The 27,735-nt window shown below is 38.1% G+C and overlaps 2 protein-coding genes across 7 annotated transcripts in view; both read right to left on the bottom strand.

Moving 5' to 3' along the window:
* Positions 1-7,854: 7,854 nt before the first annotated feature.
* On the bottom strand, positions 7,855-17,310 carry LOC111562404 (zinc finger protein 585A-like). Of its 3 annotated transcripts, none has more exons than XM_055010265.1 (3): positions 17,102-17,310; positions 15,462-15,677; positions 7,855-12,708 (listed from the first exon to the last, which is right to left on the bottom strand). In XM_055010265.1, the coding sequence occupies exon 3, from the start codon at positions 12,557-12,559 to the stop codon at positions 9,503-9,505; it is 3,057 nt and encodes a 1,018-aa protein (XP_054866240.1). In that variant the 5' UTR covers positions 12,560-12,708; positions 15,462-15,677; positions 17,102-17,310; the 3' UTR covers positions 7,855-9,502. The 3 variants fall into 3 exon arrangements, with proteins under 3 accessions (XP_054866240.1, XP_035799712.1, XP_023116670.1); XM_035943819.2 differs by having other exon boundaries at positions 15,502-15,677; XM_023260902.3 differs by lacking the exon at positions 15,462-15,677.
* Positions 17,311-23,008: 5,698 nt separating this feature from the next.
* sdk1b (sidekick cell adhesion molecule 1b) overlaps positions 23,009-27,735 on the bottom strand; it is a 296,949-nt gene continuing 292,222 nt past the window's right edge. For 2 of the 4 annotated variants that reach the window (XM_055009968.1, XM_055009970.1), the window contains 4 exons: positions 27,255-27,299; positions 25,838-25,958; positions 25,627-25,756; positions 23,009-24,656 (listed from right to left, as the gene is read on the bottom strand). In XM_055009968.1, coding sequence (XP_054865943.1) covers positions 24,351-24,656; positions 25,627-25,756; positions 25,838-25,958; positions 27,255-27,299 — 602 coding nt within the window. In that variant the 3' untranslated portion in view covers positions 23,009-24,350. The remainder of the gene's footprint in view (positions 24,657-25,626; positions 25,757-25,837; positions 25,959-27,254; positions 27,300-27,735) is intronic. The other 2 variants (XM_055009969.1, XM_035943818.2) reach the window with 2 other exon arrangements.

Raw genomic sequence — 27,735 nt, 5'->3', positions numbered from 1 at the left:
TGCAACATGTTGAAAAATTGCATTTTTTATTCGACATAGTATACTATGGCGTTTTTTTTGCGCCAAAATTCATGATGATTTTTTTTTCAAGGAAAACCTTATCATAGTGTTTTTTACGGCCTACTTTACATTATTTCATCATATGGCACGTTTTTACATGTTGAAAAATCGCATTTTTTTTCGACATAGTATACTATGGCGTTTTTTTTGCGCCAAAATTCATGATGATTTTTTTTTTCAAAGAAAACCTTTCTGGAGTGTTTTTCACAGCCTCCTTTACATTATTTCATCATATGGCACGTTTTGCAACATGTTGAAAAATCGCATTTTTTTTCGACATAGTATACTATGGCGTTTTTTTTGCGCCAAAATTCATGATGATTTTTTTTTTCAAAGAAAACCTTTCTGGAGTGTTTTTCACAGCCTCCTTTACATTATTTCATCATATGGCACGTTTTTGCAACATGTTGAAAAATTGCATTTTTTTTTCGACATAGTATACTATGGCATTTTTTTGCGCCAAAATTCATGATGATTTTTTTTTTCAAAGAAAACCTTTCTGGAGTGTTTTTCACGGCCTCCTTTACATTATTTCATCATATGGCACGTTTTTGCAACATGTTGAAAAATTGCATTTTTTTTTCGACATAGTATACTATGGCGTTTTTTTTGCGCCAAAATTCATGATGATTTTTTTTTCAAGGAAAACCTTACCATAGTGTTTTTTACGGCCTACTTTACATTATTTCATCATATGGCACGTTTTTACAACATGTTGAAAAATTGCATTTTTTTTTCGACATAGTATACTATGGCGTTTTTTTTGCGCCAAAATTCATGATGATTTTCTTTTCAAGGAAAACCTTACCATAGTGTTTTTTACGGCCTCCTTTACATTATTTCATCATATGGCACGTTTTTACAACATGTTGAAAAATTGCATTTTTTTTTCGACATAGTATACTATGGCGTTTTTTTTGCGCCAAAATTCATGATGATTTTTTTTTCAAGGAAAACCTTACCTTAGTGTTTTTCACGGCCTCCTTTACATTATTTCATCATATGGCACGTTTTTACAACATGTTGAAAAATCGCATTTTTTTTTCGACATAGTATACTATGGCGTTTTTTTTGCGCCAAAATTCATGATGATTTTTTTTTCAAAGGAAAACCTTACCTTAGTGTTTTTCACGGCCTCCTTTACATTATTTCATCATATGGCACGTTTTCACAACGTGTTGAAAAATCGCATTTTTTTTTCGACATAGTATACTATGGCGTTTTTTTTGCGCCAAAATTCATGATGATTTTTTTTTCAAAGAAAACCTTACCTTAGTGTTTTTCACGGCCTCCTTTACATTATTTCATCATATGGCACGTTTTTACATGTTGAAAAATCGCATTTTTTTTCGACATAGTATACTATGGCGTTTTTTTTGCGCCAAAATTCATGATGATTTTTTTTTTCAAAGAAAACCTTTCTGGAGTGTTTTTCACAGCCTCCTTTACATTATTTCATCATATGGCACGTTTTCACAACGTGTTGAAAAATCGCATTTTTTTTTCGACATAGTATACTATGGCGTTTTTTTTGCACCAAAATTCATGATGATTTTTTTTTCAAGGAAAACCTTACCATAGTGTTTTTTACGGCCTACTTTACATTATTTCATCATATGGCACGTTTTTACAACATGTTGAAAAATCGCATTTTTTTTCGACATAGTATACTATGGCGTTTTTTTTGCGCCAAAATTCATGATGATTTTTTTTTCAAGGAAAACCTTACCATAGTGTTTTTCACGGCCTCCTTTACATTATTTCATCATATGGCACGTTTTTACAACATGTTGAAAAATCGCATTTTTTTTCGACATAGTATACTATGGCGTTTTTTTTGCGCCAAAATTCATGATGATTTTTTTTTTCAAAGAAAACCTTTCTGGAGTGTTTTTCACGGCCTCCTTTACATTATTTCATCATATGGCATGTTTTTACAACATGTTGAAAAATCGCATTTTTTTTTCGACATAGTATACTATGGCATTTTTTTTGCGCCAAAATTCATGATGATTTTTTTTCAAAGAAAACCTTTCTGGAGTGTTTTTCACGGCCTACTTTACATTATTTCATCATATGGCACGTTTTTACAACATGTTGAAAAATTGCATTTTTTTTTCGACATAGTATACTATGGCATTTTTTTTGCGCCAAAATTCATGATGATTTTTTTTTCAAGGAAAACCTTACCATAGTGTTTTTTACGGCCTACTTTACATTATTTCATCATATGGCACGTTTTTACAACATGTTGAAAAATTGCATTTTTTTTCGACATAGTATACTATGGCGTTTTTTTTGCGCCAAAATTCATGATGATTTTTTTTTCAAAGAAAACCTTACCTTAGTGTTTTTCACGGCCTCCTTTACATTATTTCATCATATGGCACATTTTCACAACGTGTTGAAAAATCGCATTTTTTTTCCGACATAGTATAGTATGGCGTTTTTTTTGCGCCAAAATTCATGATGATTTTTTTTTTCAAAGAAAACCTTTCTGGAGTGTTTTTCACAGCCTCCTTTACATTATTTCATCATATGGCACGTTTTCACAACGTGTTGAAAAATCGCATTTTTTTTCCGACATAGTATAGTATGGCGTTTTTTTTGCGCCAAAATTCATGATGATTTTTTTTTTCAAAGAAAACCTTTCTGGAGTGTTTTTCACGGCCTACTTTACATTATTTCATCATATGGCATGTTTTTACAACATGTTGAAAAATCGCATTTTTTTTTCGACATAGTATACTATGGCGTTTTTTTTGCGCCAAAATTCATGATGATTTTTTTTTTCAAGGAAAACCTTTCCATAGTGTTTTTCACGGCCTACTTTACATTATTTCATCATATGGCACGTTTTTGCAACATGTTGAAAAATTGCATTTTTTTTTCGACATAGTATACTATGGCGTTTTTTTTGCGCCAAAATTCATGATGATTTTTTTTTTCAAGGAAAACCTTACCATAGTGTTTTTCACGGCCTCCTTTACATTATTTCATCATATGGCACGTTTTTACACATGTTGAAAAATCGCATTTTTTTTTCGACATAGTATACTATGGCGTTTTTTTTGCGCCAAAATTCATGATGATTTTTTTTTTCAAGAAAACCTTTCTGGAGTGTTTTTCACAGCCTCCTTTACATTATTTCATCATATGGCACGTTTTCACAACGTGTTGAAAAATCGCATTTTTTTTCCGACATAGTATAGTATGGCGTTTTTTTTGCGCCAAAATTCATGATGATTTTTTTTTCAAAGAAAACCTTTCTGGAGTGTTTTTCACGGCCTACTTTACATTATTTCATCATATGGCATGTTTTTACAACATGTTGAAAAATCGCATTTTTTTTTCGACATAGTATACTATGGCGTTTTTTTTGCGCCAAAATTCATGATGATTTTTTTTTCAAAGAAAACCTTTCTGGAGTGTTTTTCACGGCCTACTTTACATTATTTCATCATATGGCACGTTTTTGCCACATGTTGAAAAATTGCATTTTTTTTCGACATAGTATACTATGGCGTTTTTTTTGCGCCAAAATTCATGATGATTTTTTTTTCAAGGAAAACCTTACCATAGTGTTTTTTACGGCCTACTTTACATTATTTCATCATATGGCACGTTTTTACAACATGTTGAAAAATCGCATTTTTTTTCGACATAGTATAGTATGGCGTTTTTTTTGCGCCAAAATTCATGATGATTTTTTTTTCAAGGAAAACCTTACCATAGTGTTTTTTACGGCCTACTTTACATTATTTCATCATATGGCACGTTTTTACAACATGTTGAAAAATCGCATTTTATTTCGACATAGTATACTATGGCGTTTTTTTTGCGCAAAAATTCATGATGATTTTTTTTTCAAAGAAAACCTTTCTGGAGTGTTTTTCACAGCCTCCTTTACATTATTTCATCATATGGCATGTTTTTACAACATGTTGAAAAATCGCATTTTTTTTTCAACATAGTATACTATGGCGTTTTTTTTGCGCCAAAATTCATGATGATTTTTTTTTCAAAGAAAACCTTTCTGGAGTGTTTTTCACGGCCTACTTTACATTATTTCATCATATGGCACGTTTTTGCAACATGTTGAAAAATTGCATTTTTTTTCGACATAGTATACTATGGCGTTTTTTTTGCACCAAAATTCATGATGATTTTTTTTTCAAAGAAAACCTTACCATAGTGTTTTTTTACGGCCTACTTTACATTATTTCATCATATGGCACGTTTTTACAACATGTTGAAAAATCGCATTTTTTATTTTACATAGTATACTATGGCGTTTTTTTTGCGCCACAATTCATGGTGATTTTTTTTTCAAGGAAAACCTTACCATAGTGTTTTTCACGGCCTCCTTTACATTATTTCATCATATGGCACGTTTTTACAACATGTTGAAAAATCGCATTTTTTTTTCGACATAGTATACTATGGCGTTTTTTTTGTGCCAAAATTCATGATGATTTTTTTTTACATAGAAACCCTTTCTGGAGTGTTTTTCACGGCCTCCTTTACATTATTTCATCATATGGCACGTTCTTACATGTTGAAAAATCGCATTTTTTTCGACATAGTATACTATGGCGTTTTTCCATCCATCCATCCATTATCTATACACCGCTTAATCCTCACTAGAGTCGCGGGGGGGGGGGGGGCTGGAGCCTATCCCAGCTGACTCAGGTGAAGGCAGGGGACACCCTAGACAGGTCACCAGTCTGTCGCAGGGCTACATACAGAGACAAACAATCACTCTCACATTCACACCTACGGACAATTTAGAATGATCAATTAACCTCAGCATATTTTTGGACTGTGGGAGGAAGCCGGAGTACCCGGAGAAAACCCACGCATGCACAGGGAGAACATACAAACTCCATGCAGAAAGATCCCGGGAAAGCCGGGACGCGAACCAGGGATCTTCTCGCTGCAAGGCAAAAGTGCTAACCACTACACCACTGTGCAGCCCACTATGGCATTTTTTTTTTGCGCCAAAATTCATGATGATTTTTGACCATAGTGTTTTTCACGGCCTACTTTACATTATTTCATCATATGGCACTGTAGCATTCACTCTGGAATAGTTCATTGTTGGCCATCAGGAATCCCAACATGAACAGACACCTGCCAGTCACAATCAGTCACAGTGAGGCCTTGTCCACACGTAGCTGGGTAGCCGGATGAAGTTTTTTTTCTAAAAACGAGGTGGTGTACGTAATTTTTTTTCTAGACGGAGGGGGCGGGATATTCGGTTTTACAAAAACCCTGCTACGTGTGGACAAGGCCTCAGTCACTTCCAAATTACTGGACCTCCTCACAGTCACTCTCAACACCCGATCTAATCACCAGCAGTCTCTCTCCCACCTGGAATCCACCCCTGTTCCCTTGTTTGAAGTCCATCCGCTTCATTCAGTCACAGACAGTCACTTGAACAACAGGATCACCCCACACCACTCATCTCTGGAAACCATTCACTTTTTCACAAGCCTGGAAACCTGGAAATCACAGCATCAAAGAGGACGTGAGTTCAAACTCCTGTTAAGCATGTTGGAAGTTGGTTGATATCATGCCATTGTTCATTATAATACTCATGCTAATGCTAACAGGCCTTCAACTGCTTTTGGATTTCTGGATGCCACCCACCTGAACCAACATTGTGCTGAACATTGAATATTGGTGAGCAACTAATGGAAAATGTGATGAATGACTGATGATGATGCTGATGAGGATGAGGATGATGATAGTTATGAAGCCTGTCTGCTGAACAGGTTAGATTTGAACTGATGGTGAGCTACCCTGGACCAAACTGGAAAACCGTCTGACAAGTTTCACCCCTTCACCCACCCCACTCATTGGCAGATCTAAAGCCCCACAGCTTCATCCCTTCCAGAATGGTGTGGTCGGACTTGTTGGAAATTTTGGAATTGTTTGGAATTGTTTTATAAATCAGCTAACTTTTCACTTGAACTATGAATTGTCAGTGGATTATTGATATTGAACTAAGCACATAGTCACTGCATATTGTTGAAAGTGAAGCTGCTTATTCTGATTTGGATTGATTGAAGGACAGGTGAAGGTTTGATTTTCTGATTTTCTGTTATTGTTTTGTATTTTTGTATTATTATTTTGGTCATTGTTTTTGCCTTGATACATTCAAGTATTTTCTGTTGATTATTTTAATACATTACCGGTAAACTAATTTCTATGTTTTTGTCTTCATTAATTTTCACACAGCTCCCAGAGCTGAACCTTTTCATAGTCTAGCCCTTAGTCCACCTAATGGTAGCCTATTTCCATTTGCAAGTGCTACAAAAAACATGGTGAGCTAGCCAGGAGCTGTGTTTGAAAATTAATGAACATATATTTTTTGGGTAAAGTGAAGTAAAATTGTGGAATCATGGAAATAGTGATGCAAGAGTCCATAAAAGTTTCAGATTCAGTTGTAATAGCTGGACTGGCTGACACTGAACTAGATAGGGAAATTGAAACTTATCTTGCAACATTTGGTTCTGTACACCGTGTTTTCTATGTTAACACTTCTGAATACCCAAGACATGGTATTATAGAGTACACACATGGTATTGCAATGCAGAATCTTGCACCTGTGCTTCCTTTAACATACACAAGTCCTACTACACCAAATGTCACCTACAAAATCTGTTCTTTGGCTAGTATATACAGTCCCCTTGCTTGTGGTAGCGCCACCCAGACTTTCCTGGAGTCACTGCAGGCAATTGCAAAATTGAGTGCAAAGCCATTTGAACTTTTGCTACAGGAAGAGTTAGCAAAGATTACTCTCTCTCCAATGGAACCTGAGGTGAAGCCTGAATTGAACAGTGGTGAACAAGCATTGCCCACTACAACAGACGAGGTAAAAAGTCCTCCCAAAGAATCTATAGCTGGTATCAATCCAACTCCAATAGAAATGGTTCCATCAGGCCTAACTAACACATTTGCTTCCTATTTGGCCCCTCCAACCACAGCAAAACGTCAACCCAGTCATTCCATTCTTTCCGGTGATATGCTTAATCCACCAGAAGTTCAAAAGCTGGTGGTAGAACACATTGTCAAGACAGACAATGTTGTGTCCCATTTCCACGGTGCTTCTCGCCTCAGAGCTTTTTCTGGAAAAACTACATGACCCAGTAATGTAGCTGATTATGAGACATGGTGGACCAATGTGGATTTGTTTCTTACTGATCCTTCTGTATCTGATTTGAATGATTGCTTTTAATCCCAAGACAGGTATCTGAATAAATATCATGCAGGATATTTAGTTGTACATGAACATTGTTTCTGTATGGTTCACTTTGTTAATGCCATATATTCTATTTGTAGTTCTGTAGTAATGTTTCTTAAATAAAGTCAATTGCGTGAGTCAATGCTTAGATTTTAACTTAATTTACTATCAGCGTTAGTTTTCAACAATGATGTCATTAGTCACTCCAACCCAACTATTAATATTTATCTTTGGACAGTATCTGCACACCAGTACCCAGAGAAAAAAAAAGCCTCCTCCAAATGTACGTCTACAGGGCTTAGTCCGATGCCAATAAAGCTTGTCTGACTGGGTAAAATGCTGTTTCACCATAAAGCAGCCATGTGAGGAACAACACACATCAATAAAATACGTTGTGTCACCTACAGATGTTAATTTAAGTAGCGAACAGATTAAACACTTCATAGATATGAACTGGGGTTTTACCTGACTGACTCTCACTGGCTTGAAGGTGAATAATATCATGCAGCTTACACGTACTTACACAATCTCACTACATGTACTAGTAGAGTGAATAATGGTTTTATTTTAATGGCACTTTTCTAAACACAGTTACAAATGCTCGCATTGAGAGAAGCCCCAATAAAGATATCCATAAGTGAAATGTAAGAGACATCATAGTATAGCAACACATACAGAGAGGAGACAGGACAAAAATAAAAATAATGAATCATACTCTTTTAGTGTCTTTTCAGTTTGAGTATGAAAATTTGTAAGACCAAAATGCCTTATGACAAAGATACATCAGGCACAGGAGTGAGAGGCATGAGCTACAAAGACAAAACTGTCATGCAGAGCTTTAGTGTTGCATTTGTACTTTTGAGAAGTGTAGTGATGCCTTCAGTTCACGTATAAAACCTGCAGAAAGCAGCACAGCAGCAATAAACTATGCAACAGCCGTAAATGCTTTACTGTGCGCAGGGAAATCATTTTGGACATGGGTACAGTGGCTTTGCATGTTTTTGCACATGAATTAAAGAAAGAAAATCAAACCTAAAACACATAAAAATCCTGATCTTGTGAATTTGGTTGGAGTCTGGAGTCTAATTATATAAAATCACCCCTAAAAGACATGATTCTGCTGTTGCTTTGTTTGCATAAGTAATTTATTTTAGCAGTAAAACTAAACTATGATCAGATGGGAAATACACAGAATGAGAATTTTTCATTTGTAACACTGATTTAAACTACAGTGACCAGAAAAATTGATATCCTGTACAATCCAATAAGAAAACAAAACCAAAATGTGTCAGTAGCACCAAATAAGTGTGTGGATTTGTACCTCCCCTATATTTATTTTTTTGATTTATTCGTCTCTTGCACCACTCTCTTAAGCTGTTTGTGTTTAGACATTTAACATCTGACTGGCTTCTTAGTAAAAGACTTTGGTATGAACACACTCATATATCCTTTAAACCTGCAGTGCTGAATGTTTGTCTCCCCCTGCTGGCAGTATGTCTCACTATTGATAGCTTTCTTTGTTGGACTGTAATGCTTTCGCTGAGCATTGTAAATGTTTTTTATTTTATTTTTTATTTGTATCACGGGCATCACAATGTTTCCTTCCTAGGTTTTTCCATCATACTCCTACTTCACAATAGTGGTGTGCGATACTGCAAGATTTGGTATCGATCCGATACCAAGTAAATATAGGGCCAGTATCGGTAGTATCAGTAGGTGCTGTTTGCTGTCTAACACCTAAATAACCAATTGTTTTCAGGCTCACACTAACTGAAAACTCCAGCAGCATCTCATTGGTTTTCAGAGCAAAACAGCTCTTTCATAACAGCCCTAAACCTAGAGGTTACACTGTCATGGTAAAATTAACCATCTATGCTGTATTTTGAGTTGATAAACAAATTGTGGGGACATATGAGACTCTGACTAATATGCTGAAAAGGAGCATAACATAGGACCTTTAAAGTACAATCTAAATGTTGAAATTTTTGTTACTTGATCATTTATGATAATTTGCATTAAGGCCGCGTAGGTTACGCTATGCTTTCAACACATTTTGGCTTCCTATTCTTTCTCAGACAATGTAACACATCAGAATCTGAAGTGATTCTTAATGCTACACACCCCTACAAACATGCAAAACCACTGGTGCAATCATTGAAAAGTAAGAACCAAAGCTTTTCTGCAGCTCTACCACTAAACTGACTGGTGGTGTTTGCTGATGTGTCTGTTTCTGTCCCCGGTCTGTGTAAATGTCTGTCCACAGTGGGGGCAGGAGTAAGGTCTCTCCCCTGTGTGTATCCTCATGTGAACATTCAGCTTGTCTTTGCTAATGAAGCGTTTGCTGCAGCATGTGCATGCATAAGGTTTATCTCCTGTGTGATAGCGCTGGTGCATCTTTAGCTCCGTCATTCGACCGTAAGTCCTGCCGCACTCAGGACACTCATAGCTGGGCCGCACCTCCATGTGCTGTCTGCTGTGCAGGCGCAGCCCGCTGGATGACCTGAAACTCTTGTTGCACTGTGAACATTGGAAGGGTTTCTCTCCAGTGTGGATGTGGATGTGTAACTTGAGGCTGGCGGCAGAGGGGAAGCCGTTGCCGCAGCTAGAGCAGAGGTGAGGTCTCGCTCCAGTATGGATGGTCAGGTGCTTCTCCAGTTTGTTCTTGTTCAGGAACGTCCTGCCGCAAACGGGACAGGTCAGTGGCGGCTCTCCCTCGTGTGAGCTCATGTGTTCTGTCAGCTCCACCAGTGTGCAGAAAGCGTAATCACACCGAGTGCATGAGTAGGGCCTCTGTTTTTTGAACTTTCTGTGTTTGAGGCAATGTTGCTCTAGATCTTCCTTCTCCTCAAAGGTTTCAATACAGCAGGTGCACTGGTAGGGTCTTTCTTCGGTATGCGTTCGCAGGTGATACTTCAAAGCTGTTAACTGTAGAAAAACGCTGTCACAGTGTGGACATCTAGATTCCCGTCTGTCGTGGACCATTATGTGCCTCTTATAGTGAGAGAGTTTGAGAAACCGTTTTTGGCACAGCGAGCAGTAATATTGTTCATTTTGGTGACCTTGCTCATGCTTCTTCAGTGCATACTCAACCTTAAACTTCTTCCCACAGGTGCTGCAGGCGTAAGACTTCTGATGAACCCCCATGTGTGCCTCCAGCTCCTCCGGACTACTGAAAGTTTCATTACATTTTGGACAAGTCCCGTTGTTTTCTTTGACATGAATCTCTAAATGTTTGTTGAGGTCTTCTGGAAAAGCAAATGTCTTCTGACAGTCAGGACATGTGTAACACTCACCATTTGCTGCTTTTCGATGGGTGACTATGTGCCTTTTCAGATGATACAGTCGGCCAAATACTTTGCCGCAATCACCGCAGATGAGGTTTCGGGGGCTGGACTGGACCTTCTTATGTAACTTGAGATGGCTCGCAAGTGCAGCCTTCTCTTTGAACTGTTTATCACATGCAAGACACGTCAGGCCTTCGATTGCATGAGTCTTCTTGTGCGCTTTCAGTTCTAGCCAGCTGTCATAGCTTTTCCCACATTTGGAGCAGATATGCTGGCTGAAGCCGTGCTGGTTCCTCACATGTCGGGTCATGTGATAGGACTGGCTGAAGGTCATTGCGCAAACTGGGCAGGTGAATGGTTTCTCTTTCGTGTGCGTTCTCATGTGTCTGGCGAGTTTGTTTGGCCCCCTGAAGCGCTTGCCGACACAGATGGGACAAAAATGGCCTTTTGTTTTAGTCTTAGAAGTGACTTTTTCCTTCTTTCTGTCTCCAACTTGAGATTTAGCTTCACTAGGGTTCTTGTCTTCCATCACAAGATTAACTTCTTTTTCCAGAGAATCACCATTACCAGAGATTGCATCATCATTAGCAACATCTTCACTTTTCACTTCATTTCCAGCAGTTTGCTGAGAACTTTGCGCCTCTGTTTGGCTGGATTGGTTCTCACTGTGTGACTTGATGTGAGAAGAAAACACATCGTTGTTAGTGAATTTCTCATTACAATCCGGACACGACAAAACTTGCGACTTGTGCGTCCTCTTGTGACTCTGCAACTCCGCATAGCTCCCTAAACTTTCGCCACAGGTGCTGCAGACATGTTGGCCCGCTCCATGCTGGTTCCTCAGGTGTCGGGTCATGTGGTATGACTGGCTGAAGGTTGTGGCACAGATCGGGCAAGTGAATGGTTTCTCCTTTGTGTGTGTCCTCATGTGTCTGGCCAGCTTATGTGCGTCTCTGAAGCGTCTATTGCTACAGATGGGACAGTAGGGGCCTTTTTGTTGAGTCGAAGAAGCGACTTCATCATCTTCCTCCTCATCATCGGTTCTGTCGGTAGCTTTGTCGCAGCCTTTCTCTTTTGTCCTCTGCAATGAAGATGAGGCTCCATTTTCACCATCATCCTCTTTATCCAAAGCCACTGTATTCCTGCCAGTACTCTTCTCCTCATCGCCGTCACTATAGCACCGCTTATTGGTTCTGTAGTAGTAGTTATCTTTGTGTCGAGACAATGTTGTTGGCGGTTTAGTTGAATGCGGGTTTGTTTTTGCTCGTTTCTCCCCGCGCCGAGGTCTTCCTCTTCTGGCTTTTCTTTGAATGGGGGGATCTAAATCATCTCCAATGTCCACGCTGACCTCGTGAATGTCAAACATTTGAGATTCGTTGAAAGCGGATTCCACCTCTTTACCGATAACTAAAGCTGTGGCCAAGGTCAAAGTTTCCCTACCCATCAGTAGCCTCTCCCTGAGTTGTGGGTAATTTGTTTTGGCAATGAGGTGATCCAGTAAAAGTTTTTCCTGCAAGTTTCCATAGCTGCACGGCCTCAGCAGTTCTCCTAACACAGAGAAAAACTGATCCAGTGTCTCTCCAGGCATCTGAGCCCTTTGGTGGAATTTAAGTCGGTGCATCTGAATGGTGTGATCAGCGCTGAAGTAAACCGTCAGCGCTGATATGGCTGCTGCATATGTGGTTTCATTCGGGATCAGTATCGTAAAAATACGCTGCCCCTCCAGGCCGAGGCAGTTCTGTAAGAGCAGGCACTTACTGGAGTCGACCAGCTCTTTTTCACCGAGTGCCTCCAAGTAGTGTTCAAAAGCTTTGAGCCATTTAGGCCAAAGCATCGTCGGCTCACCGGGTACCGGCAGGAAAGCCGGAGGAGGAGACATGATGATGAGCAGAGGTTCTGGTAACGGGTCCAAGGAGGTCTCCTGTTTCATCACCACCTCCTCTACTTTCACCGTCACCTCACCCATTGTTGGTTGTAGAATGTGCGTTGTGATCACAGAGGCTGATTTTAGTTCTTCTTTAAGTCAAGTAAAAATGGCTGAATTAAGAAGTTTCTGTCGTTGCTCTGTTTTCAGGCTACTGATGAGATATGCCAGGTCAGGTCCATATCAGGAGACTGCAAAACAAACAAACAAAAATTTGTTTCAGGCTCAGCGTCTTTAATAATCAATACAACCTCAGAAATGTGAACTATGAATGTATAGTATGAATGTGTACTATGAATATGTATTATAAATATGAATGTGTACTATGGACATGTACTATACATGTGTACTATGAATGTGTACTATTACTATGTACTATAAATGTGCACTATGAATGTGTACTATGAATATGCACTATGAATGTATACTATAAATGCCTACTATGACTGTGTATTATGAATGTGTATTATGAATGTGTACTATAAATGTGCACTATGAATGTGTACTATGAATGTATACTATAAATGCCTACTATGACTGTGTATTATGAATGTGTATTATGAATGTGTACTATAAATGTGCACTATGAATGTGTACTATGAATGTATACTATAAATGCCTACTATGACTGTGTATTATGAATGTGTATTATGAATGTGTACTATAAATGTGCACTATGAATGTGTACTATGAATGTATACTATAAATGCCTACTATGACCGTGTATTATGAATGTGTATTATGAATGTGTACTATAAATGTGCACTATGAATGTGTACTATGAATGTATACTATAAATGCCTACTATGACTGTGTATTATGAATGTGTACTATGAATATGGGTTAATACAACATCAATTACTCGCGAGAGCGTCGCCTTTTGCTTCCTTTGTTCTTTTTTGCCTTTTAATATCTTATTTTCTAAGTCTTTAATGTCTACTGTTGCACGAAGAGAGAATAACGAAATTTCGATTCTTGGTATCTCATGTACATATTGAAGAATTGGCAATAAAGCTGACTTTGACTTTGACTTAAAAGTGACATCACATCACCGGGCAGCAGGTCAGAGAGTCAGAGGAGTGTCGTCTTGGAAAATAGGGCAGCGACTTACCGGAGAAAAGGTAGACTTATTAGCTTACGATAACACTAAATAGATTTTACAAGGTAAATAGACATTCGCAAAATACTGATGTTCAGCTAACGTTACGTAGCATATCGGTAGCTTCAGTTAATTGGGCCCGGTACCAACTCAGTATCGCTTATGTGAGCGAACTAATTGATAGCATTAAGCTAGTATCTACACACCATGATATAACTGCTGACTGCATTTTCAGATGAGCTTGTTCAAATATTTTTCTGAGAAAGACACCTGACGAAGATGATGCTAGTTATGTATCATTAGCCTTTTACTGATTCATAAATGATGATGGTTAGGTAAAAAATTACTGTTCACACTTGTAATCAGATGTGATGTGAGTGTAAATTATCTAATGGGACCTAAACCTAAAGAGAAGCACAGGCTATCAGGCTAGGATCCTAAATGGGGTGAAAAAAACAGCCGGTTCCACTCATGGCTCTACCACACTGATAATGGTGAGTATCGACCCTTTTTTTCCCTTTCTTTTTTTTTTTTGCATAATATAATGTCAATATTTCTGTTAAAGAAATAAAAAATAAAATAAAAAATAAATTCAGTGTATTTCTATTGTAAGAGGAATGATCAATAATAACACTTTACAGAGCCTTAGAGCTCTTCTATTTAAAAAAAAAAAACTGAAAAATTTATTGTTCTGAGCCTGGGTACAAACTTTGCCACTGATTCTACACCCTGATCAATAAATTATTATTTATTGTTTTTATTTATTTTGTTTTTTTATTATTATTTTTTACATTCAGTCTTTAAAAAGCCAACTGGCCATTCAATAAATAGGTTGTAAAAGTAAAATCTGCAGTCAAGTGTTACTTGTTTACGCCACCATGGCTGACCGGACAGCCTGCCCCCACTGCGGAAATAAATCCTAGAGGAAACACTGTACTATATCTAATCAATATAATCTGAGCATCTTTAACAATCTAACCATGTTATATGTAATATTGTACCAGTGTCTGTGAATCCAATCACTTTTATTTGCACTACCTTGTCGTGTGTTTACATTTCCTACATATTATTTGCACACTTTCTTATACTGTGTATTTAATTATTTGTTTTAGTCTATTTTAAATCAGGGAGTAACACCATAATTTTGTTGTATTGTTGTCTGCAGCTGAACAATGACAGTAAAGGCTTCATGATGTTGCACTAAAACATGCACTATAGATTCTCCCAGCTACAAATAACACAGTCTGACAGCACAGTCCTGTAAGAACTTCTCTGTCCATATCTACTGTCAAACAACAGTAAAAAAAAAAGTACTATGAATGTGTATTATGATATTGAATGTATACTATAAATGTGTACCATGAATGTGTACTATGAATATGAATGTATATATGAATGTGTACTTTGAATGCATACTATGAATATGTACTATGATTGTGTACTATAAATATATACGATAAATGTGTACCATAAGTATATACTATAAATGTGTACTATGCATGTGTACTATAAGTGTGTACTATGTATATGTAACACATACGTATAATGCATTTATAGTAAATATTTATAGTATACATTCATAGTAGACATGCGGACTATGTATGTGTACTCTAAATGTACACTATATATAGGGTTGCCACCCGTCCCTTAAAATATAGAATCGTAATTTATTTGACGATTAATCGTTATATAACATTTTTATGAAAACATGGAACAATTTGCGCAAATTGTTCCGTATTTTCATAAACGTCCCATACACGTCTGTCACACACTCATCCAAACTGTATAATGAACCAAATAAAACACAGGAAATATTAAGGGCAGCCAGTTTCATCTTCCTTATACCCATGTAGCGAGGACCCTATGCGAAGTCCAGCAGACAGACCTCAGACGTCTCTGTGTGCCTGGTCCTGTCCGGTCCTATGGTTCTGTCTCTGGTTGCCTGGTTACAGACGCTGCTGCACCCACGTGTTTAAAAATGGCTACACCCAAAACTCCACCACGTCCAAAGAAGCAAAAACGTCTGCAAGTGTACCCACGTGAGTGTGAAGACTGGAACCCCTGGCAATGGGAACAAGGCAAACTGTGTTTTCTGTTGCTCATGGACTGGCTGAAGTAAGGCAGCATCAGGAGACAAACATGGAGGAAATATGAGAACAGAGAGAACCCAACCAGCAGGTCACAGTTTATCATCTCCTGAAGTCCATATGGTGAGAGACATCAGTATCTGGTTGTGAATTTACCAGAGGATGCTTATAATCATGCTGATGTGGTCTGTACTCTACAGTATTTTAGTGACTCAATAAACACCTCAGTTGTTTATTTTTGCAATGCTTTATAGTTTTTAATAAACATCTATTTAATAGCCTATATGTAATCAATAAATGGCCTTTGTCTATCAAAAGAAAAACTCACTCAGAACTCTGATATGTTAACAATACCAAATCAATAAATACATGCATACAACCATAAATAAGTTAATACACTAATTGTGTTGAGATAACATTTAGATGAAAAACATTGTGTGCAGAGAATTTCTTTGTCCAGTTCTCTGCATTCAGTTGTTCATGTTTTTACGGAATACAGTATTGCACACTGGTTGGTCGTGACATTTTATTAGGATTGTTTCACTGTTTAAAATGAGGCCACTTCTTTCAGGCAGAACTTTTGATCATAAAACAATATAAACTTCTTAGTTTTGTGTTAATAAAGCACTTAAAGCTTTAAGTATGGCTAAATGCTTTTTTCAAAATTAAATATACCACTCCTTAGGTGGTAGTGGCCCCAAGTTCAGTAAAGTTGGAAAGATATTCACAGATTCGGACTTCTGGCTTTAATAATTCATTAGATATAGGTTGTCAAAACATAAACGGTGCCTCTTTTCCATCGTTGTAAGGTAGACAATGTGCTACAAGCCCAGTTTTATCAACAGTAGCTGTCTTTCAAGCTACAGGAATAACATTGGTGTCAACAGGAGCCAGTTGAAGGCTGCAGTGATTTTAGTGACACTACAATGTATAAGAGTGAAGTTATTGAATATTTGTCTCTCTTTACTGTTGCAGCGGTTTTGCAAATTGCAGACGGACCCTGTTCACTCCATAGACACCAATGTTATTCCTGTAGCTTGAAATACAGCTAATTTTGATCAAAATGGGCTTGTAACACATTGTCCACCTCACAACGATGGGAAAGAGGTATCGTTTATGTTTTCACAACATATATGTAATGAGTTACTGATGTCACAAGTCCAAATCTGTGAATATCTTTCCAACTTCACTGAACTGTGGCCCCGAGGAGCCGTGGTGGGCGTCCTTTATTTTCATTTCTGAAAAGTGGAAACTCTAACTATGTATGTGTGCTATAAATGCGTACTATGTGTATTATAAATGTGCACTATGTATGTGTACTAGAAACGTGTACTATGTATGTGTACTACACAGCTGCAGAGGAGGATCGGGGTTAATGACCAGCCGACGGAGACTCACCAGCCAAACGGGTTCACCGGGCACAACATGCGGAGAAACAGCCGGAGATCTGAGGCTTGGCCGCCGGCTCCAGGCAGCAATCCGCCGCGGGTTTAGTCAGAAAGTACCGCTGCTGAGACGCTGAAACGAAACGCTGGGCTGAGAAGCAGAGCGTGAAGACAAAAATACATCCGCCATGCTGATCGTCTTCTTCCGGACATTGCAGCAGCTTCCCGGCACACAGCAGCCCACAGCGGCCCCTAGTGGTCGGAAGCCGCGTTGCAGCGGCGACTGCGGGGAGGCGAATAATACACAATTTTAAAAACGATAATAAAAACAATAAGACGAAAAGCACGTTACTTCCCCTGTATCCTTTTTATATAGAGAGATATTTTTTTTTACCACAAGTATTAGTTTTTGGTGGTTAGTTTTACCCAAATTTACTGTATAACTAGACCTCAAAGAATTAAAAACTCGTGATGCTCATATCAGTTTTTCAAATGGACAGAAAATTCACATTGAACAAATAATGGATGTACAGTTGTAACTGTCGTACACAATCCAACTATTTTTTTCAAAAACATATCCTCTTCCAGTGTGATAGTAAAAATAATTATTTCCATCTTCGATGTAAAGGTTTTTTTCACCTAACAGGTATTTTCTCAGTAACAATAGTGGGTTTAAGTTTTACACCACCCCAAATAAGTCCTTTTAAAAGACTCAGAATTATACTTTTTTCTCTTTTCTGCTTCATAATTTTGTATATTTCTGCATAATAATTACCTCAAACAACAGATCTCATAAAAGAAGAACCTGGGAGACAAAATAACATGAAAATACACTGTTCAAACCATTCAGGAAACACTTTATCCTTGCTGTATAACATAAATTCAGCTATTTTTGCTGGTCACAGCTATTTATATATTTGATCAGAATCCTCATTCAGTAAATAACCAAGTGTAATATTTTGTTTGTCTCATTTTTTTAGCTGTTTTTTAGGAGTTGTGTTAAAATCTGATGATTTTTTAGATCATATTTCTGGAAAAAAAGTGTAGAAAATTACAACAAAATCACAAACTTTCACTCGTGTTTAAGCAGAATTTTAGTGCTGAAGTTGATTGAGCTCATTTTTAATAGTTTATTATAGCATCTACATCACAAGTCCAAACCTCATAAAGATTAACTAAATATTAAATATGTAATAAGTGAATATCTGACATTTTTTTGTGGATAATTTGCTGCAATATCAATTATTTCCTTCCCTACACAAACACTACGCAGCACATCACATCCCAGCATCAGTGTTTTTAAACTAAATCTTGTTGTGTGTGTTTTTACAGGCTGAATGAAATTTAATTCATATTATCTTGTTTTATTACATTTGTTTACTGTTGCGCTGAAGATTTCCATTACTGCTAATGAGAGCTCAGCTATTTAGTGTGTCACTTATCAAAGTAATTACCTGGAATTGGGGCTGAAACTAATTACATTAACACAACGAGAACATTTTGTGTCAAATGGAGTGTAATGTTTCATTTTTAAGGGTTGAATTTGTACTGTGAGCCTGCAACACGACTATTTTTATGACATTCAGTTTACACCAGTAATTAATGTTTCTATATTTGCATTCATGATGTAATCTACCCTGCTTTTGTCTTTATATCATTCTGTATCTTTATGCTGTGTTTATGTGCCTCATGTTTTTTTGTGATTTTATTCTCTGTTACACAATTAATTGTCTTTTCTGGGACAAAGGAAGTTACTCTAGACAGGTTTGCACTTACTACTGTTAAATGTTTTTAAGCATACAGGGGGTCCTGGGTTTACGACCTCCACCTATGGCGCTTCGTCGTTACATCTGAACTAGTTACGTGGAACTAGTTCGCAGGCAGCGGATGAATACGTAGTCACGTGGCGCAATAAGACCATAAACTGTATAATAAATAATACAGTCTATATATAAGACGGTTTTGTTTACATTCTCTGGTTGTACATCACCTTGGATTGTGCTACATATGCAAACTTTTTGCTCTTCATTATAACTCCCAAGCTTAAGTCAGACTCTTCTGATGGCAAAGAAAATGGTGATGGTAAAAGCTGCAGCTGTCCAACTAGTTAAATTCATTATTGCAAAATGAATCGTGAGTAGCAGAAAACTTGACTTCTTTGCTGTGTCTCTTGATACACGTTACAGTGTGAAAACTGCAACAAAAACAGAATAAAACAACATAAATACATGTAAATAAATCCTTTTAACTTAACCAGTAAGTCTAAAAATGAAATTAATTACTTACAACATTGCCTCTCTGTCATTTACAAAGTACAGCTGCCTGTGTACAGCTAAACATCAAAATAGCTGACAGCAAGGGACAACTGTCAACAGACAATTTCAAAATAAAGGCTTTTTGAAAATAAAAGTACATTGATAATTCTGCCATAAGGGCAACACGCCATGGAAGTGAAATTGAACAGGAGGAAACATCAATGAACATCAGCATTATCAGATCAAGTTGTAAAAACAGTGCAACATATTCTTTTATCTTCTTGTAAAACGACTCATACACTCATGAAAGTCATTGTTATTTGTGACTTTTATGAAGAACTGATCAATATCGTGATGCATGGCTTTGTTTACATTTTCTCCAGAGTTCCGATTTATGGCAAAAATTGACTTACATCAATCTGTAGGAATGGAGCTTCGATGTAAGTCGAGGGCCCCCTGTATTTTAAAAGCTTTTGGCTGGAGGCAAAACAACCAGAGACAAATATCTCAAATGCTGTGACTTTTTCCACCTTTAAACTGACAATTTATTCCATAACAAAAGGAAGCAGTGTTGTGGTTAAGCACAGTTTTGAGTATTTGCTATGTTTATTTAATGATAGAGTAATAATATATTGATACTATTATAACAACAATAATCTCTAATAAAATCACAGAAAAAAAGTAATACTTTACAGGTTAACTGTAAATAATGTCCACATCCAAAATAAGTATCTTTTTTATGAATGCTAAGTCATTATTTTACAACATTTGCTTTTAAAATTACAGAATTTTTTTTTTTGTTTCTTACTGTACTCAAATTAGAAGAAAAAACTGTTGTTACAGATTATTACAGATATTGGTAGAAACATTAATGGTTGTCATAGATTTCCCGTTTTTGAACAGTTTATATATATATATGTGTGTGTGTGTGTGTGTGTGTGTGTGTGTGTGTGTGTGTGTATAGGCTGATTGAAATGCAGCAGTGTCATTTCACTAATTGTAAAAAGAAAAACTTAAGAAAAAAACTACTTACTATTTGTATTTGTATTTTTTTTTTACATTTTTTTACAATTAACAAGTTAATTAAAAAACTTTTTGTAATGTTACTAGGTATTATCTGCAATTTAAACCTTTGCTTCCAGACTATCGGTGCAGGTCCAAAGAGCTAAAATTAATTATCTGATATTTTACAAGTATTGTGCGCTAGTTTTAACAATCTAACCATGTCATGTAGTTTCCTGAAAAAGTAAATATTTTAGACATATTTGATGAACATTTTCCTCATTGATACAATACAGTTGAATATGGTCCTCTTGAACAATGGAAATCTCTTCTTTCAGTCATTTATTATCAGCTTGTATATCCTCCTTTAGCAGTAACAGCTTCTTTTGGGTACAAAATTGTATGACAACTTTGACCTCTCTTCCTGAAAAATTCCCTCTTTTGCAGGATGTTTTTCAGGGTTTCTTGCATGTTCTGCCTGCTTCAAATCCCCCAAACAACATTTCAGTGGGATTCAGATCTGGGCTGTTTTACCCCGTTGAAAGGTCCACTTGTGGTTCACTTTATCTTCAAGCAGTCTCTGATGTGATGCAGGATCCAGCTGAGTCAGTGACTGCAGGCGGTAAAGTAACATTTCCACCTCCAGTCTTCACCACTGGTTCAAGGTTCTTCTCCTGAAAAACTCCAACAAACATGTCTACGGTTACAACCAGTCAACATTATCCCCAAAGACCTGCTCTCTGCCTGCATGTTCTGGCTGTAGTTTTGCTCTAGTGTTCTTTTTTGGATAGCGAAGGCTTTTTTCGTGGCACGACTCCCATTCAGTTACTCCTTCAACAAAACAACAAAAAAGTAATTTTTAAGGTTTTTGACATTATTTCACAAGAGGCAGTATAGAGAAGGAAATAAGGTGATGGAGACTGCAGGGAGACGACATAAAACAAATACTGCAGGTGGGATTCAAACCTGAGTGTTTCTGACTGTAGAAACAGCACTTTGCACAGTTTCCTGCTAGTTTTGTAATAATATTTATTGGTTCTTGGAGACATTTTCTTTCCTTTTTTCTTTGATGAAACCACTCTTCACAGACAAATTGACAGTCATTTCAGAGCCACACCATTTGAAGAAGGTTTTCCTTTTGGTAGAAGGATTGATTTCAAACAGTCTGAAAATCTTTTTTAAAAAGCCCTCACCGGCCTCAAAGGCAACGTTTTTATTTCTGAACACTTTGAGTTCTTCAGATCTTGACATGATGACATCACACATCAAAAGCAAGAAGAACATCAGAGTCTCAGTGTCAGAGGTTTAAATCATACTGCTATCAAACTGACACCTGATTCTAATTTTATAGATTTGAAGGTGAAACTATTTTCTTTGTGCAACTGATCTGTTTTTTAATATGAAAAGTCTACAAAATGTCAGTTTAATATCATTTATCAGTCTTCTCTGTAGGCACTGTTGGGGAACATGTTTGCATTTATAAATATGTATAAGCTGTGTTTATTTGTCTCTAACTGTTTTTACTTTGAATTTTCAAATGAAATTCATATATTTTCATATTCTGAACACATGACTAAGGTATAATTTAATATTTTGTCGTACTGGTTACTTAAATGATCTGCCCACTTCTTACTTCGCTATGAGGCAGTTTGCTCAGAGGAAACCACTGCTGTAACGGATGCACTCTATCTACTTACATGTTTAATAATTCCACTTTCTGCTGCCATCAGTTTCCTTGAATGCAAAATAATAATTGTTCCCCTCCTTTCTCACCTATATCTCCTGGTGAATTTTAGGAGAAAAATATGATTAACAAGAATAGCACTCAGAGAGCACAGTACTCTGCTCAGTCATTGTATCATTTCTGACAGATGAAATCTTGAAAAATTTTGTGGCACAAATCACGGCACTATAGAATGTGGCCATTTAATAAAGATGTACCCACAAACACAATGACCTTGTGCTGAGCACAGACGTGTGTTATGCATGTGTACGTTATGTACAGATACTGAATCACGTGACCTAAATATGTAGCGGGTGGCAGGAATTGATGGGACTCAGAAACACCCCCACAACTTAATCAATTTTTCCTCGCATCATTTTGGACAAGTAAGTCCAAAGCAGTGGATCTGTAGTAGGATCACAATCATGTGATCATCAGCAGACAGCTGACGTAGTGTTCACTTGTTGTCATGGTTACAGTGATGCTGTGCTGCTATTGCGCAATGATACAGAAATCTTTAACAAATCTGTAGATCCAGACTATAAGCTGCATCACTGTCAAAATCTAATCAGTTGGTCCTTGTGTCATTTCTGACTTACCTGAAAATTTCATCCAAATCTGTTTGCCCGTTTTTGAGTGATGTTGCTAACGGAAAAATAAACAGACAGACAAATGTATACTGATCGTCACATAACTCTGCCACGTTCCTTGGCAGAGTAATAAATCAGACAAAATCAAAGCTAAAACAATTTTGTCTCCAAAGCTATAGAAGAGCAAGCTTTGACAAGCAAGATTTTCCTCTGGGCGCTTCAATAAAAAGACACTTATGAGCTCAGAGGCCAAATTAAAATGATTAATTCTGGTCTTTTGTGTTACGGTGTATAAACTAAAGACTGTGGAGCCTTGGTCAGTCCTGAGACAGAACACACAGACTCTCGGCTAAACAATGACCATTTATTCACACACTGCACGGGGCTCAAAACAAGCATGACAGAGTGATGGCTGCAGGCTGGTGGGCAGGTTGGCCAGATGAAGAACCTTTAAATTAGACATGAGCCAAAACTTACAAATGATCTTTGTTTGCACTTGAAGAGAAGAACATGTGTGTGTGTATGTGTGTGTGTGTGTGTGGCCAGGTTTCAGGTCGTGGCGATTCAAAGTTCAACCAAACTCAGTTCTCTTTCCTTGTTCCAGGCTCTCCTCCTGCTTCTCTCGGTGGTTAGCAGATGCTTCTCCAGCACTGAATTACACAAACATGGCCGAACTACATACAACAGCACACGAGTAAAAAGGGCTTCCCTGTACAAAATCCATCTTAAAAATACAAACATACACACAATGGCACACTTAGCAGTGAACAACACGGACAGATGAACTGGGCGTAGAGTCATTGTACACGCATGCTTTGCTGCACACGAATCACACTCAAACTGGTAAGAAATGTAACTTGAACAGAATAAAGATGAAATGTGCAGAGTTTCGGCTCAGTGCAAGCATTATGGCTTGGCAGGCTGCAGTAGAACGAGTGTAGACAGTAAAAAAACGCTTCACATATATTCCAACCCAAAATTCAAACATCACAAATCACTCTTGGAAATCACTCCTGTTGAGAATAAGTGCTGTAGAACTCCTGCCCACATTCCCATCCGTCCTTCTGAAGTTCAAAAACTGTGATCATCGATTGTTATTTTTTCTTTTCCTCTGTGCGGTGGTCTTTGAAAGTCGACAGCTCCACATTTTGGTCTGTCAACAAAAAGCTGCTTCCTCCTGTGCTGGATTGTAATAAGTCTCCCCAACATTCAGCTTCCTTCATCCTGGCGGGAGCTGCTGAAATGTGTGTATTTGTGCACTTGAGTGTGAATACAGAAAACAGAGGATGAGCTTTGTGCAGAAGTTCCAGGTTCCACCAGCTCGAGGCTCAATCCTCTCTTCGACAGTAAACGCACTTGTGGATCCGTCGCTCTTGGCTCTCATCAGAGAGTCTCTGGAATTTCGGGTGGTGTGAATGTGTGAGGACGGTGAGTGTGTGTGCAGCACAGTGACACAGAGGCGTACAAGAGTAAAAGAGCAACACACACTCATTGGATCTTTGTGAACGAGGGGAGAAGGCAAGTGAGAAGTGGAAGTTTACTTGTTTGGGGCATGAAGGGCTGTTTGGACACCAGTCTGTCAAACATCTCCTCACCGCTGACCACCTCCTCGAGTCCAAACACACGTTGGCCCCCCTCTTTCAGTTCGTGTACATTGATGTGAGTTATTTTGTGCAGGTTTCGTCTCTAGAGTCAAACAAACGACGAGAATCCCGTCACGGGGGTGCGCGACCCTGGCGGGTTGGTGTTGGGGTTGACGTGTGTGTGTGCCGGATGCCCTGTGGGTGTGTAGGCGCCGCCAGTGCTGTGCTGGGTGACCACGGTCTGGTAGTAGGGCTCTGTGTCGGCGGTCGCACACTCCTCGTAGCCAAACGGAGCGCCCATCCCCTTCAGGCCTTTGGGCTGCCGCTTCCAGGAGTTGTAGTAAGTGGGGTCGCTCATGTAGTGGTTGACGAAGGAGTGCTTCGGCTGCTCGTCCTCAGAATCGCTGTCGGTCAGCTGGACACAAACACAAAGAGACAGTTAATTAGAGAACAAACACCCACATACTAAGGTTTTGCACGGCAGCAGAACTGATAGGAAGCAACAGAAAGAAGCAGAACCGGACAGAGAACATCATACAGGACATAGTAATCCTGAGAGCTTCAGCTGCTTCTCTGCTTTATTCCTTGTCAAAAGTGGTATTTAAATTACCCACAATGCCTTTCCTTGTAGATGTCCTAAGAGCTTCAGTAAAAGGCAAAAGAAGGCTGGAATACGAAGTCAGATTAGTGTGTTTGGAGGTATGTTGAGCCTAAAGTCAGTGTTTTCAATATCATGCAGGTGTCCCTCTTTATACCTGCTAGATCTCCATGGTAACCGATGCTGTAGAGCTAGATCTCCATGGTAACTGATGCTGTGGCGCTAACCTGGACCAGGTTTTGTCAGAGTTTCAGATTTAAATCGGAAGAGTCTCCCTTTAAACAAATCCTTTCCTGATGATTATTTATGAGCGATACAGATTCTTAGCTGAGGGAAAATGTTTTTTCTGTAAACATGTTGGATTGTAAATTACTAAAACCACTGAATGAAGCTGTGCAGTGACAGCATCACACACTGTCTGCATTGTGTTGCCATGGAAACATGTATTTAAACACTTAACTACAGTTGTTGCTGCCAAGGGACCAATCAGTTATTAGGTTCAGGGGGGCAATTACTTTTTTACATGGGTGACAGAGGTTTTCAGAGAATCTTCAATAAACTATAATTTAAAAACTGCGTTCTGTGTTTTGTGGGTTATCGCTGTCTAATATTCAATAAATATAAATACTAGTTTGATGATTTGGAACATTTAAGTGGGAGAAATATTCAAATATAGGATGATTTCTGCAAATACTTTTTCAAACCACAGTATGATGAACCGAGGGGACTGTTTGTGATTCTTGGTGTCGGTAACTTTCCAGAGCGACAGACAGACAGAAAGAGATACCTCAGACTCAGAGACCTCAGTGGGTTTCTCTGTGAGTGTGGTGCTCTCAGTGAGCACACCTCCGTTATAGTTGTTGCAGATATCTTCATCGGAGTAGTGAAGACCACCTGGACTGGGTCTGGGAGGAGACCTGGACACCGATAGACACATTAGATGTTTTATCACCCATCAAATCCAGGAACGTGTTCCTGTGAGGTGGACTGAGCCTTACCTGGTGCCGTTCTTCTTCAGGAAGGAGTTCTTGGTGTTGAGCGTTCTGCTGTTGAGCTCCAGAGCGGTGAATCCTCCGTTGTCCAGCGTCACCGACTCCTCCGCGGTGGACACATGCTTCCCTGCAGGGAAAAAACAAAAGGAATCAAATGGGACCAATTCAGACAAAGCAGTTCAGCAAACCACGGTGGAGTTTATAAGAAACCTTCTTCTTCTCCTCACCACACGTTTCATGTGCAATCTCCTTTTTATTCGGTGTGTATTCAACCCCAGAAGAAGAAGAACTGAGAGTTGGGAAGCACAATTTCGCAGTCAGGCAGTAAGAACGCTTAATCTTTTATCCATCAGTAACCGCAAAAATGAAATAAAAGGAGACAATATCAAGTTTTAAATTGGGAGAAATATTGAAACACACTGAGGTGCTGAAGAAAACCAAAAAGTGTCATTTGCTGTTAATCCGTGACTTTTTAACGCACACACACACACACACACACACACACACACAGTGAGAACATCACAGGAAGCCTGAGAGGAAAAAACTCTGCAGATGAAGAAAGGAGGTAAAGTCTTTAGAATCTTTGTGTTCTAATTTGTTCTCCAGCTCGTGCTGATGAGCGTCGACTCTCCGGCTCTCTGACCTGTGGAGGAGGCGTTCAGATTCGTGCATCAAATACTGGAATGTGAATTTTGAGCTGCAGGTAAAACACTTGATATGAGGACAGATTCATATTCAGAAAATAAAATAAATCATTCAACGCTCTGCTTGTGAATTCGGGAGTTTTATTCACTCGGATCAAGTTGCTGAAAAATAAAATCTCAAAGAAAACTGAACTGTGTTACCCTACTGTGTTAGCTCTATGAACGATTTTAAATCTTTTTTTTCCTCACTGTGGGCTAATTTTTCACTGCAATATGAAGTCCAGTATCTCTGTGGAAACAACACAACCATTGCTAGAAGTACAGAGAACTTAAAAATGTCTTCAGGATAGTATGACACAGAATACCATAAATCTATCTCATTATTAATTTCACAAAAAACAAACAAAGCTGTCTAACTCTAGCCCGTACCTTAACATAAACCTGGTTCTAAACTGTAGTCTAGATCTGAAAATACTAATTTAACTGGTCAAAAAAAAAACAATAAAATTCATCAACTATTTTAATCATAATTTCTTAAGCAAAAATGTCAAATATATGGTAGTTACAGCTCCTCGCATGTGACTATTTGCTGCATTTCTATGGCATTTAATGATGTCAACTGAGCCTCTTAAAAGCTTTGAGGAGCATTTTTATTATTACTGTTTTTAACTCAGACAGACAGAGAAAAGAATCTGCAGAGCAACTGATAGTATGAAAATGATTGTTCTGCATCATGGAAAAATGGTGACAATACGTATTGTTGATATTTTGCTACTTACATTTGTTCCCATGTGTGTCTCCTCTCTGCTCTGTGTGAACACTGCCTGCAGTTCAGACGAAAAGTCACAGAGTTTTTGTCATTTTGTCACAATTTTGAGTCACTAGTGGCTAAAAATTCACGCTGAGAATTCTGTGCAGAGTTTTTGCAGAATCTGGACACTTCAGTTAGGTTTTAATTTGGGGAATTTCTTAATGTGAAGGTGGTTTTGATAAAACACAGTGTTTTCAAGCTTGTTTTTGGATCATTTTCCTGATGGAACTGCACCTAAATGGTGTCATTTTTAAAATTTCATTCTTTTAAACCCACTGGTGTGCTTTGGTTCAGATAATATTCAGCTGCTTTCCAGGTAAATGACACTTCACTGTAGAGTTACCAGTGTGTGTTACACATATTACAGCATTGTGGCTGTAAGTTGATGCATAAGCTGGCTTGATGCAGCTAATACAACTTATTTCCTGGTGAAGGAACCGTAGTCCTGA

The sequence above is a fragment of the Amphiprion ocellaris genome, chromosome 4, assembly GCF_022539595.1.
Source record: "Amphiprion ocellaris isolate individual 3 ecotype Okinawa chromosome 4, ASM2253959v1, whole genome shotgun sequence".
NCBI classification, from domain to species: Eukaryota; Metazoa; Chordata; class Actinopteri; family Pomacentridae; genus Amphiprion; species Amphiprion ocellaris.
This window is presented reverse-complemented; position numbering and strand designations above follow the sequence as displayed.

Bases quoted from the DNA above. Each gene is read 5' to 3' on its own strand.
- LOC111562404 (XM_055010265.1), bottom strand. From the start codon at position 12,559: ATGGGTGAGGTGACGGTGAAAGTAGAGGAGGTGGTGATGAAACAGGAG.